General features: G+C 45.8%; 2 protein-coding genes across 2 annotated transcripts in view; both read right to left on the reverse strand.

Annotated features, from left to right (window-relative positions):
• The window catches only part of Dph7 (diphthamide biosynthesis 7), a 12072-nt gene extending 2677 nt beyond the window's left edge, over nt 1-9395 (reverse strand). The window contains exons 1-8 of the mRNA XM_013355338.2: nt 6762-9395; nt 6233-6366; nt 5818-5905; nt 4998-5089; nt 4341-4513; nt 1881-1950; nt 1729-1794; nt 1190-1362 (exon numbers count right to left, since the gene is read on the reverse strand). Coding sequence (XP_013210792.1) covers nt 1190-1362; nt 1729-1794; nt 1881-1950; nt 4341-4513; nt 4998-5089; nt 5818-5905; nt 6233-6366; nt 6762-6908 — 943 coding nt within the window. The 5' untranslated portion in view covers nt 6909-9395. The remainder of the gene's footprint in view (nt 1-1189; nt 1363-1728; nt 1795-1880; nt 1951-4340; nt 4514-4997; nt 5090-5817; nt 5906-6232; nt 6367-6761) is intronic.
• Nucleotides 9396-9515: 120 nt separating this feature from the next.
• Zmynd19 (zinc finger MYND-type containing 19) overlaps nt 9516-17431 on the reverse strand; it is a 10677-nt gene continuing 2761 nt past the window's right edge. Inside the window, exons 3-6 of the mRNA XM_005346361.3 lie at nt 16662-16805; nt 15916-16056; nt 10552-10732; nt 9516-10112 (exon numbers count right to left, since the gene is read on the reverse strand). Of these exons, the coding sequence (XP_005346418.1) occupies nt 9969-10112; nt 10552-10732; nt 15916-16056; nt 16662-16805 (610 nt within the window). The 3' untranslated portion in view covers nt 9516-9968. The remainder of the gene's footprint in view (nt 10113-10551; nt 10733-15915; nt 16057-16661; nt 16806-17431) is intronic.

Here is a 17431-nt window from a genome sequence, read left to right on the forward strand (position 1 = left end):
ATATATAGAGAGAGAGAGAGAGAGAGAAAGAGAGAGAGAGAGAGAGAGAGAGAGAAAGAGAGAGAGATTAGTTAGTTAGGGCACGAAGCTCTTGAAATTAGTTGCAGCCAAGTGACTAGTCAATGAAACTATAATGAAACTATTTTCCTGTATTATGGGAACCTAGTTTGAATCATGATTTGAATATTATAAAAGAGCACTGGCTTTGCAATAAAGTATACAGTTGTATCTCCTACTCTGCATCCCGTGTCCTGATTTCTGCGGCACTACCCAGGCTCATCCATAACCAAGGAGGTTGGGGAAGGGTCCCCAACAATTAAGGACAGAGCCGGTCCACAGTTCAGAAGCAAGGAGACAACTGGTAAAAGTGATCCTCAAGAACCAGCAGGGACACCAGATACGGGTGTTCCTGTCATCCCAGTACTCAAGACACTGAGATAGGAGGATTGCCATTGAGTTCAAGACCAGCTTCAAATACATATCAAATTTGGAGCCAGCTTGTGTTGTTGCATGAGACCCTGTCTGAAAACACACACAAATTAAAAATCTTTTTTAAAAAGTAAGATATAAAACTAAAAAGATACAAGGAAGTAGTGACTAAGGACTGGCAATTTAATGATAGGAGTCTGAGGTGTTCTTTAGAGTGCTTCTTTTCAGAGGGAGAGTAGATAAAGAAGAGAAACTATGATGGGAGAAGGAGGAGAGAAGGCGGCAGGGCTTGGAAAGAGAAAGGGTGATGAGAAATGGTTCTGATAATGTTAGTTCACGGTGTGGTTCACCAAGCAAATCCAAGAATGTCCTACAGCACACCTAGAAGAGAGGCTCTTCATCTACAGCCACAGGTAGAGTTAGGCTTAACTAATACCAGGTTCTGTGAGGAAGGGGACAAGAGGAAAGCAACACATGTGAGACACGGGAGACCAGAGTCCAAGCTGTTCACGAGAAAGCAGGGCAGGAATGGCCGTGTGACAAGGGGTAATGCTTCTGGACAGGGCCCCAGTGCAGTCAGAACTGCAAAATGCAGGAAGACTTAAACAGCAGATCTGGCCATGAGGAAATCAGGGTGAAAGTGGGTTCTTGAAATTGAAGTCCAGTGCTGCACAGGGTGGGGCTGTGGCATGTTCTGTGTGTGGTCTATGGAGAAAAAACTGATTCCCTACCCTGAGGCCAGCTCTACGTTCCCACTTACCAATGGCCTTCTGGCAGTTGAGAATCTTGAAGCCATTGTACATGCAAGCCGTCAGGAGTAGGTGGTGGTAGACTGGGTGCCACTTGAGCCTCCACACGCCTCCTTGCACTGGCACATCTGCCAACGGCTGCTTGATGTTCCGAGTGTCCCAAAGCAGAACATGCTCATCATAACTAGAACCATGCACCAGACATTGACATACAGGAAAGCCCACGCTCATATTGTCCCTAAGACCTTGTGGTGTCAGCAAACACCTCCCAAGTCCTGCCCCACTAATTTTTTTTGAGACAGGGTCTCACTATAAAGCTTTGGCTGACCTGGAACTCATAGACATCCACCTGCCTCTGCCTCCTTGGTGCTGGGGTTAAAGTCCTGCACAAACTGCTTGTCTCATTTATCTTTAAGGACATAGGTAAGCCCACTTTCTGGACCCAGATACCTGAACTGTGGGTTGGTTGAGAGCTTCGGACTCAATCTTGAATCCTTGTGGAGAGGAGCTGCGGAATGCACAAAGCAGCAGACCCACCCCAGGGACTCACCTTCCAGTAGCCAGTATATGTTCCTGATGGGGGTTACTCTGGATGCTGCACACGCCCATGGAGTGTCTGTAGGCAAAGCGGAACAAGAAGGTAGAGGATGAAATGTCCTAAGACAGGAGCATGGAGGGGCCATGCCCAAGCTGACCAGCTACCTTTTGCTAGTGAAGACAGGTGTGCCAAGAATCCTGGTGTCCCAGCCTCTCAGAAGGCAGTCATCTCCTCCTGTGGAAAGACAGAAGTCCATCAACAATGATAATGGCAATGAGTCTGCAAGAAAGATCTTAGGTGCCTTTCCTGTGTGGTACCATGGTTAGAGCACCAAAAACAACCATTAGGCACTCTATCTTCCAATTGAGGGAACCTGGGTAGAAGATCAAAGCACTCTTTACCACTCTAGAGGTCAGAAAAGGATTCCCTAGAACTGGAGGTACAGACAGTTGTGAGCTGCCATATAGATGCTGAGAACTGAACCTGAGTCCTCTGCAAAAACAGCCAGTGCACTTAAGCACTGTGTCATCTACATGGACCCCAGTAAAGCCACTCCTACCCTCCTCTGCTTAACAGGCCCCAGGCTCTGCCCTCCTGTTCTGTAATTTATACTTAACCAGAGATCCTCTTAAACTTCAGCCTGTAAATCAGAAAATGTCACTTAGCCCGGGCGGTGGTGGCGCACGCTTGTAATCCCAGCACTAGGGAGGCAGAGGCAGGCGGATCTCTGTGAGTTCGAGGCCAGCCTGGTCTACAAAGGGAAGTTCCAGGACAGGCTCCAAAGGGACAGAGAAACCCTGTCTCGAAAAACCAAAAAAAAAAAAAAAGAAAATGTCACTTCTCTGCAGTTGCCGGTGGTGGCAAGCCCTTCTATCTTCACGCGCTGTGGCTGTGCTGGCTGCTCTTCCCTCACACCGGGCACACCTGCTGTGGGGCCACTCCTCGCAGCATACAGTTCCCGGGCACACGTGTCTTCCTTCTTTGTCCAGAACGTTACCACACCTCTGACCTCCATGCCATTCCCTGCTCTCACACGTCAGGCTTCCACTTTCCCCGTCAAAGTAAGCTTGGAGAGAACAGGCTGCTTGCTAAGATACCCTATTACATAAACTGCTGGTATTTCTGTTTGTGTGTCTGGTTTTGGTTTTGGTTTTTTAGCTTGGAGGAGTGTGTGTTTGGTTTTTGTTTCAGTTATTTTTGGTTGGAGGAAATAAAGGTTATTGTGTTTGGCTTTGTTTTGAGATAGTATGGCTGGAAGTGTAGCTCCGTCTATCATCAGAATAACAGCAATCCTCCGTTCTCAGCCTCCCAAGTACTGGGATTACAGAGGGAGCCTCCATGGCAAACTCAGTAAGTACCTGAGAGTGAATAAAGAGGTAGAACTAATCCTAGAATTAAAGAACTTAAAAAAATAGGTGGGGGCCGGGCGGTGGTGGCGCACGCCTTTAATCCCAGCACTCGGAAGGCAGAGGCAGGCACATCTCTGTGAGTTCGAGACCAGCCTGGTCTACAGAGCTAGTTCCAGGACAGGCTCCAAAGCCAGAGAAACCCTGTCTCGAAAAACCAAAAAAAAAAAATAGGTGGGGGAAAAACCTTCAAAAATGAACTCTTCATGGTTCTTAGAAAATTCGTTCAAGGGTATAATAGCAAATGACACAGATTGGAATCTACCCCTGAAAAATAAAAATCAGCATTATGTATATAATAATAATCATGGTAAGTGCTGGGATCCATGAGATTAGACATGAACTGAGCTGGTGAAGATAGTGTTGGTGCAGGCTCCTCACTAGAAACAGAACCAAAAGCATACCTTTAATCCCAACACTCCGGAAGCAGAGACAGGCGGACCTCTGTGAATTCCAGGCCATACTACATGAGTTCCAGGACAGCCAAAGCTACGTAGAGACACTCTGTCTCAAAAACACAAAAACAGGGGCTGGAGAGATGGCTCAGAGGTTAAGAGCATTGCCTGCTCTTCCAGAGGTCCTGAGTTCAATTCCCAGCAACCACATGGTGACTCACAACCATCTATAATGGGGTCTGGTGCCCTCTTCTGGCCTGCAGGCATAGACACAGACAGAATATTGCATACATAATAAATAAATATTTAAAAAAAACAAAAACAAAAAAAAACCACAAAAACAAAACAAACAGACAAACAAAAAAGACCAAAAAAAAAAGTTGGGACTAGACATACATGGCCCTGGGAATCTCAAGTATTTTAAATTTTATTCTGTCTTTTCTAAGCCAGCCCTTCCTGGCTCATATGACTTAGCTCCTCCACCGGGGAGAGAAGCCACCCAATTTTGTTAATTTCTCATTCTCATATAAATAGCACCAAAGTGATAAACCATTCAAAAACAGGAAACCTACCTATTTCCCTCATGCTTTCTTTCCTTTTGGAAGGAAAGCTATATCTAGAAAGGACAAACCTAAAATCTGTGAGAAAGTCTACAGAAGTGGGATGTGGGGCAGCCATAGCTGTTGACCAGAGGATGTACCTTCCACAGACAGTCCTAAGGCCTCACATATTCTGAACCACAGCTTTGGCCTAGCCCCATCTTCTCCTCTCCCTGTCTTTAACAAGTCTTCATCAGAGATGACTATACCGAGGTCCAACTCACCTGAATACACGAGTTCTGTGCGCCAGTAATTGAAAGCAGCAATCCAGGCCTCAAAGTGATGGGCCGGCCATGAAGCCAAGAGCTGCAGTTCAGCCGCTCCCTCATTAACCATCAGGAGATGCAGCTGCCCCTTAGAATCACTGCTAATGATCTTCAAGGGCTGGTCTCTGGCCCTAGAACCCAGTAGCCAAAGGAGAGCCTATTAAACGCTACTCACCATCCTTTTCTGGTTTTCATTTGTTTGTTTTAGAGACAGGTTCCAAGTAGCCTAGGTGGGTCTTACACTTGAAATCCACCTGTCTCAGTCTCCTGAATGCTAGCATTACAAGAAAGAACCATCACAAACATTCTCTTTTAGTTCCCATATATGGCGCAGGAGACATTCCTCAGGCAGCATATAACCATACCTCCAAGAGAGCCTTGGTAAAGGATGAAACTATCACATAGTTTGTCACTAAAACCCCGGCTGGCTTCTCTTGATGATGGCATCATCACTACTTATTCAAAATGCTGTGATTTTCTGTTTTTAAGGATAGGACTGATAGTACACCCAGGTTTTAGGAACCAAACTAGCAGAAGGTAGCTTTAATTCTTCCTGAAATAGAAACAGGCATTGTTCCTCAGGAGACTCAGACCCCCACCAAATCTGACTCTTACCTTCCAGGTTTCCCTGTTGACCAATCTAGGGACAAGGACAGACTTCTCTCCTCCAGGGTAAGGCTGGATATTGGTTGTAGGGTGTAACTGTTCTACTGGAAAGAAAAGGGACACCCTTGTTTAGGCAAACCTCCATTCCCTGGATGAGCAACATGCACCAGCTACTGTTTATTTTTGAGACAGGGTTCCCTGTGTTGCTCATATTCATCTTGAACTTTCAAGTTCAAGCAGTCCTTTCATGGCAACTCTGCACATACTGGTAGTAGAGGCAGGCTCTGCCTTACCTGGGTTTTTGGTGTTATTTTTTTGGTTTTTTCAAGACAGGGTTTCTCTGTGGCTTTGGAGCCTGTCCTGGAACTAGCTCTGTAGACCAGGCTGGTCTCGAACTCACAGATATCCACCTGCCTCTGCCTCCCGAGTGCTGGGATTAAAGGCGTGCGCCACCACCGCCCGGCCCCCTTTCTTTTTTAAAGAGGGAGAGGGAAAGGGAGGAAAGGAGAGAGAAGGGGAGGGAGGGAGACCCTTTTCACACGAGAGATTTACTGGTATTCTTAGCCTTGGTATAAACCCCAGACATGCTTGCAGTGCAGTTCCTACAGAAACCCAGACCTGTGGACAACCTTCTTTTGGGATACTTCAGGTGATCTCATCTCACCAGAACCCCGTATAACTTAAAATAGACTCTATAATTTCTTAAAACATTTATAACCAAGTCTATCACGGAAGAGACCAGCCTAGGAAAATGGCTCCATCAGTACAGAGCCCTCATCAACACTCTCCACAAAGTCCCTTTCCCATTAAAGTATGACCCATCACTGACCTCAATTTCTGTCAGGCGGAGCAGCTCTACAGATCCACTGGCATTTGCCAAGCCTAAAAGTATGTGGCCAGACACTGGGATATGGCACCTGATGGGAGAACGCAGGAATACAATCACGGCTTGGAGGAACATCGTGAACTCCAGTGATGTGTTATATTTCCTTCCCCAAATCAGGTTAGAGCCAACTGTTCTGTCTCCAAATGCTTTATAGGTTATAACCCTGGACCTCATATTGTATCCCAGATTAATCCTGAGTCTGGGTTTGGGAAACTGACCAGGGAAATGTCAAGCAGGGCTTTCTACCTCCTAAGGGCAGCAAATGATGGAACCCAGAGTTCAGTTCCCTATTTCCGTGAAGGTCCCTCCTAAGGCATCATCCAGGCTTTCAGACCAGGTGGGGTTACCTGTATCCTACCATTTCATGTCCAGGATGGCAGAAGAATCCCTTCTATGGACCTCAACCAGAGGTTTAGTCTTGTTGTCCTCATTGAAACTGTACAGGTAAAGACGACCTAAACGAACTTGAGGCTCGTTGACATCCAAGGCAGGCTACAGAATAGACATATTTCCTGATTACCTTAACAAATACCGAGATCACAAAGGATGGAAAACAAAACTAGAATAGAAGGGCCAGGACAGAGACTAGCTTCTGACCGAAGTGGAAACTCTCAGTTTCTGAGAAAAAGAATCTCTCTTCCTCCAAGTGTTCAATGAACAGGGGAGCTCTCCAGGAGCCAGTACAGCCAGGACCGCCCGGACGGACCTGCCTGCAGTTACATGGCTATAATCCCACTTGGTTTCGCAAGTTCAGAGAAACCTTCCGGAGATAGGCATGGTCCTGAAAGGTCCCACTTTACTTTCCCATTAGTTCTCACTGATTTAGGCCTTTTATGGAGGCCAGTAGTCCCTTCTTCTGCCCCGGCCTGACCCTCCCAGCCGTGCACCTGGTCCTCGTGCGTTCGCAGCTGGTAGGTTCCGCAGGCCATCAGGTGCTGGCAACCTTCTACTGGGCACCACTCCACCGAGTCCGCAGTAAGTTCCGTGTCCACTGCCTGCAGAGTCTGCAGCATGCCTGACCAGCTGCCCGCCATCGAGTCAAAACCAAAAGATGCATGCGCGACACAGGCTCTCCACTTTCCTAAGTCACGTCCGACCCTGGGAAATTTCCGGTCTGGAAGAGACAGCGGAAATGCTGCGCCCCCTACCTACCGGAGGACCGCAGGAAACAGAGTCCCGCTAGGGGCGGGGAGCAAAAAGCAATGGCTTAGGGAAAGGAATAAAAACCTGATCTCAAGTAGATGCAGAAGCCCTCAAGAAAACTCCTGTATTGTAAATAACAGTTGGCTTGGGGAAACGAGTTTTTTACACCTTGTGATTCCAACTACGTCCCAAAAATGTATGATGAAGTTAAGCCCCAGTAACTCATAACCTTTGGCAACGTGGTCCTTTATAGTGACAAAATGATGCTCCCAGTGACCTCTGATCCAAGTCTTCATGTAGAGGAATTTAGAAACATGCACAGAGGACTTATTGTGTGCCCTCTGAAGTCTGAAACAATGCATAAAGGAGCCCAGAATGCTATCAGATGTAGACTTGCAACACCTTTCCCCAGCACTTGCAGTGGCTGTGGCAGCAAGAACCTTGATTAAACCATGAGACAGACCCAAGAGACAATCTCTAGCTTTAGTCCAACCAGATTTGGCACTTAGTTACAGCAGCTCCAGGAAGCAAGTTCACAGAACACCTGGGTATCCAGTCTGGGAACGGAAGCAGGGATATGGCTATTTACCCAGCTTGCAGATTAGTTAGCAGCCGAAGCAGAGGAACCTACCTAGGACATTTTGAACAGACTTCAATCCCTCCAGCACTATATTATTCCAAGGTCAAATATCCCCAACACATTAATTACAGAAGGGAGAAAGGGTTCCATAACTGAACCACCAGAACATTCACACAACAGTCTAGATAAGCAGCTACAAAGAACAAAAGGTAGGGATAAACGGAAGGGGAGGGCAGGGATGGCAACAGACATGGGAGGACACCAAGTGGCCTGATATACCCCTTCACTGCACAGTAGCACCTGTGCTAGTAGGTGTGGAAGAGTTGATCGGAAGAACCCAGAGGCAAGCCTAACTCATACCATCACCTTTACCAGCAATGCTTCTAGGTCAGCTGTGCAATCCTGAGTGTTCTCTAGGTAGAAATTCCTGATGCAAAGTTCACAGTGTAAAGCAGCCACTGTTGGTCAGGGGACAGGGACAGGATAAAGTCCCAATCCAGCCATTCTTAAAGATATAAGCAATTATCAGTTTGTAGTCTAGATGGCCCATCCCAAAAAACCCACATGGAAACCTTTTACCACAACAGTCCTAGCCACTTAGTGTATCCAAGACATGAAGGGCTCAAGTCAGCTGCTGTTAGTAGCAATATTTTACAATATATATATATAAGCACATTTCCCCTCCCCAATTACATTATACAGATTGATGTTCAACCTAGGATCTGAGCAGAGATCCCAACTATGCCAGCTAATAACTACCATAACCTTCAGAACAGAAACAGGAACGCTGCTTCTTGGTATAGGTCCGACATAGGCACTTCTCCAAGCTGCAGGCCACTGTGTAACGTAAAAGCGGTCATAGGAGTTGTGCTATGCCAGAGATAGCATTGAGCACAGAGAGTCAAGGAATGTGATAGAAATGCAATAGGGGAGAATAGAGCAGAAACCTGCAGACCAACCAGGCCAGCAGTCAAGTAGCAGCTTGAAGCAGGAGGGATTATAACCTGAGAGAAGATTTCAGCAACAGAGATGGGTTCATTTCTGCAAGTTACCAAATAGCCCTCAGATACCTGTGGGTCTCCCAAAGAACACAGGGCTAGCTATCCTGGGGACCACAGCTCTGCAGTGAATGAGGCACTGGCTCCACTTTGGCTGCCTAGCCCTCACTCACCCCAGTACCAACCAGCAATTCAGACTGGCTCCAAGGGTCTTTGTGCCTAAAGATGATCATTTACAAATGTAGGTATAGGACTATGCTGGTTAGAGTTTTATGTCAACACAAACTAGAGTCATTTTAGAGGGCAATTATGAAAATGCCCCACCAGATTGGCCTGTGGACAAGCCTGTACTGAATTTTCTTGAAGACCGATTTGGGAGGCCCCACTTCACTATGGATAGAGCCACCACTGGGCTGGTGATCTTGGGTGCTTTATAAAATCAGACTGAGCAAGTTGTGAGGAGCAAAATAAGCTTCAGTGATGTGGAACTGCAAGCTGGAAGAACCCCTCTTCTTTCCAGGTCATGGTGTTTTTATCACAGCAAAAGAAACCCTAACTAAAACAAGCACCTTTAGTAACCAAAGCAGTAATCACCTACTGGAACACTCGCACCTACCACCAGACAACCTTCAGAGCCTCCCTTGTGCTGCTAGCTAACATTCTCTGAGGCTCAGAGCCAACCTTCAAAACCATTTCCATTAAATCAGTTCCTCTCAAAAATAAAGTTGAGCTAGGCGTGTTTGCACACGCCTTTAATCACAGCACTCATGAGGCTGAGGCAGGTGGGTCTCTCGAGTTCAAAGCCAGCCTGGATACATATTAAGTTCCAAGACAGCCAGGACTAAATGGAGAGACACCATCTCAAGGGAAGAGAAAAAAAAAGGCTGGACAACAGGGGTTTGAGCAAAGACTGGTCACAATGATGATTCTACCCCTTTACTCTGCCTGTTTAGACATGACTCTGTGCATGCCTCTTAGTGGATTCCCAACCCCAGGAGAAGCTTGACTACATGACAGTTTCTAGCCGAGTGTCGACTGTTTACCATTTGAGGAATACAACAAATGATTCTATTTGAAGTTTCTAACCCTCCCCTCACTTTCCCCCCAAAAAAACTGTACATGAGTTTACAAACATATTAACATATAAATAATGAGAAAGGTCCTAGGGAGCCTCCCGTTGTCTCTGCTAGGGGTGAACACTGGAGGGGCACTGTCCCCACAGGCTTCATGTTGCTGTGAGGTCTTATGGCAGCTGCTCTGGATCCATTGCTGGCTTCTTTGGCACCTCCAGGTTCAACTGCCAGTCTATCTTCCACTGTGCTCATTACGAGCTGGAAACCTTGAACCTGCAGCAGTGGCAGCACTTCAGCCCGTCATCGCTCAGGCTCAAGCTCATGCTGAAACGGACGCTTCCTCTCCCGACAGTGCTTCTTGTGGGCAGGCCAGTCCTTCTGCTGGCACTGAGAGCCACAATATCGAGCCACCTGGCAACGCCCACAGATATTGAACTCCCGAAGCTGAAACACAAAACACTATGGCTTCAATATTACACTAACAAAATGTATGGAAACTGTATCTCAGCATCTGAAAAAACACAATAATAAAACCCGGGTTCAATTCCCAGCACCCAATATGGCAGCTTAAAACTGTAACTCCAGGATCCAGCACCTTCACACAGATATACATACAGGCTAAAACACCAATAAAATAAAATTAAAAAAAAAAAAAAAAAAAAAAAAGAATCCCACCTCAAAAGTCACTCGCACACACTGAGAGAGACTGACTATACAGGCACTGTAGCTGAAGAGCATATGCCCTGTCTAGACAGGAACAGCAGCAAAGGAAGACTCACTTTAGTAGAAACCCAGGGCTACCAGGCGTCTCCAAGAAAAACCTGTCTCGTTACACCCATACTGCTGAGCAGAAGTGGCCAAGACTCAGTGTAGCACACCATACCTGCTTCTCAATCACTGTACAAGGAGGATAGTGACACTCATAGTAGGTACAGGAATTCTCTTCCTCTTCCACCACATCTCCATTGGCATTATAGTACCGGGTCACATTCAGGACAGGGAACTGTTCTTCTATAGGGTCTGTGGGAAGCTGCTGGATCGCAAGCCAGTATAAGCTTTGCTCCCTGAAACAAAGTATGTCAGACCAGGTCAGCACAAGGAGAGAAAATACCTATCCAAGGCAGGTAGGCTCTGCCCAGTTCTGGCAACTTGAGTTTGGCCTGCCCACTATTGCATGTACTAACCACTCCACATTAAAAACATTTAATGTGGCACAAACCTTTAATCTTAGCACTCAGGAAGAGGCAGGCAGATCTCTGAGTTCGAGGCCAGCCTGGTCTACAGAGTGAGTTCCAAGACAGCCACAGATAACAGAGAAACCCTATCTCAAAAAATAAATAAATTTTTAATCTTGGCCAGGTGTGATGGCAGTCAGAGCTATACAGTGAAATCTCGTCTCCCAAAAGGAAGGAAGGAAGGAAGGAAGGAAGGAAGGAAGGAAGGGAGGAAGGAAGGAAGGAAGGAAGGAAGGAAGGAAGGAAGGAAGGAAAAAAAAGAAAGGAAAGAAAGAAAAAGAAAGAAGAGAGAGAGACCTGTCTCTCGGTAATACACAAGCCTAGTCTATCACTCTCCCCAATGCTAGGGCTGACAGGCACACAAAAGCATGGAGTTTGGTAAGCTTCACTACTTGGTGCCTCCAGGAAGACCACCATCCTTCCCTTTAACCTAGGAAGCACCAACTACCATTAGCCTACTACTTCCCCTTTTAGGTCACAGCAATCCTTCCTTTCTGAAAATCCCTCCTGAGTAAGTGAGCCAGAAGTAACTGACTACTGCAACAGGAACTGCAAGCTGAGACTTGTGCTACATGAAGAAGGGCCAATGTGGTGGTCTAAAGGAGAAATGACCTCCTCTAAGAGATTCAGGTATTAGAACACTTGGTGCCCAGTAGGCAGCACTGTTTGGAGAGGTTTAAGAGGTACAGACTTGAAGGAAGTATGTCACTAGAGGCTGGCTGAGTTACTTATACTTGGGTTACTTATACTTTGTGCTCTCTGCTTCATTTTTTTGTGGTTGAGGATGTAAACTATCATGTTTGGCTGTCATGTTTGCTGCTAGTTCTATGCTTCCTGGTCATAACAGATTCTTATCCATCTGGAACTATATCCCAAATAAACTCTTTCTTCCGTAAGTTGCTTTTAGTCATGGTGTCTTAACCACAGCCACAGAAAAATAACTAATACAGAAATTAATGCCATAGAATAGGATACTGTGGTGGCAGACTTAATTAGGTTGTTTTGGGGAGGATTGTGGAGGTATTTGGAACTTTGGGCTAGAAAAGCCAGTTCCAAGCTTAATGGGTTGTTCTGTGAACAATTAGAAGACAAAAGTGTTAAAAGAGGCCAAGCATTGGTGGCACACACCTTTAATCCCAGCACTTGGGAGGCAGAAGCAGGTGGGCAGACTTGAGTTTGAAGCAGCCTGATCTACAAAGCAATTCCAGGACAGCCAGGACTGTTTCACAGAGAAACCCCGTCTTAGGAAATCAAGACAAACAACCAAACAAACAAAACAGAGTGTTGAGAGAAATGTAGAGGATGGAAGCCTAGCTCGCGAAATGTTCATGTGATGTATTTGAATTGAGGATCTAGCTGGGGCTGAAGAATCAGCTGTGATTAACAAAAAGATGAAATCCTGTAGAAAGTATTTCCTGTCAGTTAGCACCAGGGTTGTGACCTAGAAGGGGCCAGTGCTACATCTCATGCAGAGTCAAACCTGGTCATGTGCTCTCACACAGCAATGGTTCTGGAGGCATGGAGTTTCAGGACTAAAGAGTTCATGGAAAACAGCTGAGATCCAGGAAAGGCCATTGGTTAAGTGAGCAGCCTCAGCTGAAAATCCCAGTAAACTGGAAATGCCAAGACTGTGGGATAAGCAATAAGGACAGCTGAGTATGTGGAGCAGACGTACCATAAGACTACAAGATAAGCGGTGGCATACTGTGGATGGCAGAGCTAGAAGTGGCACAGACCTGCCTAAACTCTGTGGAGCCCAAGAGATTATGAGTGAGTTTCGGATGTTCAACACTGAGTTAGTTATTTATATTGTTGACTTTTGGTTTTATATCAGGATATTAACATCAGATTCTGGAGACAAAAAACGAAGGGAGGCCAGGTGGTGTGTTGGCACACACCTTTAAACCTAGCACTCAGGAGGAAGAGGCAGGTGGATCTCTGTGAGTTTGAGGCCAGTCTGGTCTACAGGGTTAAGTTCTAGGACTGGCTCGATAGCTATTGAGAAACCCTGTCTCGAAAAACCAAATACACATACATACGTATGTCAAGTTAAAAGAATCAATTATGCAGTTAGTTTTTGTTAATTTGATAGAAGCCAATCACTTGGAAGATGGAACGTCAACTGAGAAATTACCTCCATCAGACTTGCCTACAGGCTACACATAGGGCCATTTTCTTAAGTGGTAATTGATATAGGAGGGCAGTATCAATTTTGGGTAAGTTGGCCTAGGCTGTGTGAGAAAGGTGAGCTAGCAATGCAGAGAAAATCAATAAAGAATGCTCCCAAATTGGACTGGAGAGATGGCTCATTGGTTAAAAGCACTGACTGCTCTTCCAAAGGTCCTGAGTTCAATTGCCACAAACCACATGGTGGCTCACAGGCATCTATAATGAGATCTGGTGCCCTCCTCTGGCATGCGAGCATACATGGAAGGGATGTTGTATACATAATAAATAAATAAATCTTAAAAAAAAAAATGCTCCCAAAGTGGTCTCTGTTTTCAGATTCCTGATTGAATTTCTGCCCTTAATTCCCTCAGTGATGGACTGAGACATGAAGACTAAAATAAATAAACCCTTTCTTCCAAGTTGCTTTTGGTCATGGTATTTTTTTTTTTTTTTGGTGGTCATGGTATTTTATATTAACAGAAACCTAACCAGGATAGCCCTAATATGACTGCTGGCTGCCCATAAGTGAGTATAACAGACTGCGTGGGGCTTTGGAGATGCATGGCTGGTTTCTCTGCACAGGGGCTGTTTAACTGAACTTTATAAGCAACCTGCTCTCACAAACCAGGATACTGGACATCCTTCTCTGACTGCATATGCCCACAGGTTCAAGCAACCCCTCCTGAAACACATATATTCATTTTTTTTTTTTTTTTTTGGTTTTTCGAGACAGGGTTTCTCTGTGGCTTTGTAACCTGTCCTGGAACTAGCTCTGTAGACCAGGCTGGTCTAGAACTCACAGAGATCTGCCTGCCTCTGCCTCCCGAGGGCTGGGATTAAAGGCGTGCGCCACCACCGCACGGCTCACATATAGTTTTTCTTTTTTTTTTTTTTTGGTTTTTCGAGACAGGGTTTCTCTGTGGCTTTGTAACCTGTCCTGGAACTAGCTCTGTAGACCAGGCTGGTCTAGAACTCACAGAGATCTGCCTGCCTCTGCCTCCCGAGGGCTGGGATTAAAGGCGTGCGCCACCACCGCACGGCTCAAATAGTTTTTAACTGTAGTTGCTATATTGCATGATCATAAGGTATATTCAGAAAATTAAAGACAGCACTCAACCACAGGATAGTAAGGCCATTGTGTGGGGACCCTGCTGAATAGGATATCTACTTCTCAGGAGGATGGTAGTTCAAGGTCAGTCTCAGCTACATAGCAAGTTGAAACCAGCATAAGATACGTGAACCTCAAAAAAGAAAATTAAAAAATAAAAAAAAGAGAGTGGGGAGGGAGTGGTAAGACAGAACTGAAGACTCAAACCTCTGACATCAGAGTAGGAAGCAGGAAACCAGGCAGATTTAAAATTTGAGACCTTCATAGGGCTGCCTTCACACTCTGCAAGAGCAGAACAGCAGTTTAGCCACTGTCTTCTAAGGACCTGGAGACCAACACTAAACATCAAGAATAGAAGGCTGGGCCCTCCCACAGCTCCTACCTACACTACATGGAGGTCTAGCATCACCTGAAATCAATCGCTAAAAGATCTACCTACTAACATCAACCTCACCAATGCTACTGCCATGTGAGGTGTGGTCAGTGCCAAGGAAGGCTGCTGAGACTTAAGGACATATACAGAAACTCACATAAGCTCTCAGAAGAGGTCTATGATAGGTCAGTGATACCTGTGTGGCTTGGGACTATGGGTATTTCCAACCCCCCACCCCCAAACCATTTCCTGCTGGTTCCTCAGCTCTTCCCCAAAGCTTCATGAAGTTCAGTGTGGTAAGTCCCAGGGCCAGCAAGAACAGGACTTGCAGAATAGAAAGCTTGTACTATGCTGTTTTTAGGACCATAGGGAACTGGGAAACCAAGAGGCCCAGTCCCTAAGTTCTGTCCTCCTACTTCCTTTAAACCACTGCTCAGGGAAAGCTGTTCAGCAAAGGAACATGATAGAAACATAGCTGTGTGGTCCTGGGGGGTATGGTCTCATTCCATCACATTAGCTAAAATGTTCTTAGAGCCAATCACCAACAAAAATCAATCCCCAAAATTAATCATAAAAATTCTTCTAGCTCAACCCTGTCTCGAAAAACCAAAAAAAAAAATTCTTCTAGCTCAAAAAAAAAAAAAAAAAAAAAAAAAGCCGGGCGGTGGTGGCGCACGCCTTTAATCCCAGCACTCGGGAGGCAGAGGCAGGCGGATCTCTGTGAGTTCGAGGCCAGCCTGGTCTACAGAGCTAGTTCCAGGCAGACGGATCTCTGTGAGTTCGAGGCCAGCCTGGTCTACAAGAGCTAGTTCCAGGACAGGCTCCAAAGCTACAGAGAAACCCTGTCTCAAAAAAACAGAAAAGAAAAAAAAAGTAGCCGGGCGATGGTGGCGCACGCCTTTAATCCCAGCACTCGGGAGGCAGAGGCAGGCGGATCTCTGTGAGTTCGAGCCCAGCCTGGTCTACAGAGCTAGTTCCAGGACAGGCTCCAAAGGCACAGAGAAACCCTGTCTCGAAAAACAAAACAAAACAACAACAAAAAAAAATTCTTCTAGCCAAGCATGGAGGTATATATACACCTTTAGTCCTAGCACAGGGAAAACAGAGAGGCAGGAGAATCTCTGTGCCTGGTCTACATACCATACATACTGATTTCCAAAACAGTCAGGGAGACCATTTCTAAACCCTCCCCAGCAAAAAAAGAAGAAAAAAAAATTTCCTTCTTCCATGAAGAAAAGAAAAATCCCCCCAACACACATGGATGGTAGCAGGCAGGATATCAAAGTCCCAAGTAAGAGCAAAAACGGAACAGAAACATGGGATGGCCCTTTAGGAGTCAGGTGTTGGCCAGGAAAGACCCACCTTTGTTTGCTGGAGGTCTCTTCAGCTTTGGGTCGCCAGCCCCATGGTACCAACTGCAGGTTGTCCAGACGATTGTCCACAGTCACAGCATTGAGATGTACCACCTGAAACCCGGGAGCCACACCTCCCCTGTGTCGTTCCCTAGGGAAAGACAATTTTTTTTTCCTTGGGGGAAAAGACCCTCAAGCACTTCTTTTTGAGCATTAATGTCCAACCACCAAAGAAATACCAATCATGAGGTCTGAACTGGGCCCTTCCCTACCGAAGGGGGATACCAAGAGGAAGCCAAGCATTATCAGTGTGGCCAAAACAAACAGGACCAGGCTGATGATTTTTCCCCTGATTTTAAGGGCTTTGCTCAGAGGGTAATGGATAGAACCCCCAAAGTATCAACATAATCTAGAGACAAGTTCCATCTGGAAGGTCTCAACATTTCAAATCCCACCTTACACACCCAGGTTCAATAGTCCATTTTCTAGGGATGCAGTCTGACTCACCAGAAGGATCCAAAAGCAGAACCCTTCCTCCACAAGGCCTTGTCTCATCAGAATCCCATCAGTTGTTAAAAGTGATATGTACTTCCCTTTGGGTTAGTTAGTAGTAAAGGCCACTAAAATAAACTCCCAGAATTAGGGAAGATAAGGCTAAGTCTGACTCCACTAGAGTGCTCTCTAGCCTTCAGGCATACTGTATCGTTAGCTCACATGGGGTTAGGTAGGGAGACTTAGCAGCTGGAAAATACCCACCACAGTAGCTCATGCAGAAGCCTGCCTGAGCCCCTTCCTCGGTTTTTGTCGAAGGCATATGCAAATATCTTAGCACCATTTCCATCGGCATCTACTTCCATTCGAGCCTGAGGAGCATAAAGCAGAGTAGGTCTGTTGGAAAGCCTCCAACTCTCAGCAACATTTCAAATGCAGCTTAGAAAAATGCCAGAAGTACAGGTGACATCCTACTTCAAGGACCTGAAAAGCACAGGGGCTTCTTCCTGCTCTACTCAGGCAAGAAACCCTCATGAACAACTTGGAAAATATTGTAGACACCAAGCAATAAAGTTTCGCATCCTTAAAAAAGTCCAGAAATGGAGTGGGGTGGGTGGAGGTGGCACTAGAGATGTCTCAGCAGTTAAGAGCACTGGCTGCTCTTTCAGAGGACCTGGATTTAATGATCAGAACTCACATGGTGACTTCACAACTGTCTGTGACTAGTACAGACATTCAGGTAAACATTAATAGACATAAAATAAAATAAGTAAAGTCCAAGAAAAAATACTTGAAGAGGAAAAAAAACAAAAAGCCCAGAAAGTTGGCTGTGATGGTCCGTATCTGTAATCTCAGCACTCAAGAAGTGAAGACAGGGAGAATATTCATAGCTGGCTTGAGGGTGCCTAACAAGATCCCATACAAAAACAAAAAGGACACAAATAATTCCTGGATAAGTAGCAGCTATGAAAGTGTGAGGTGCCAAAGCCACAGAGAAACCCTGTCTCAAAAAACCAAAAAAAAAAAAAAAAAAA

This window comes from Microtus ochrogaster, chromosome 4 (genome assembly GCF_000317375.1).
Source record: "Microtus ochrogaster isolate Prairie Vole_2 chromosome 4, MicOch1.0, whole genome shotgun sequence".
Taxonomy (NCBI): domain Eukaryota; kingdom Metazoa; phylum Chordata; class Mammalia; order Rodentia; family Cricetidae; genus Microtus; species Microtus ochrogaster.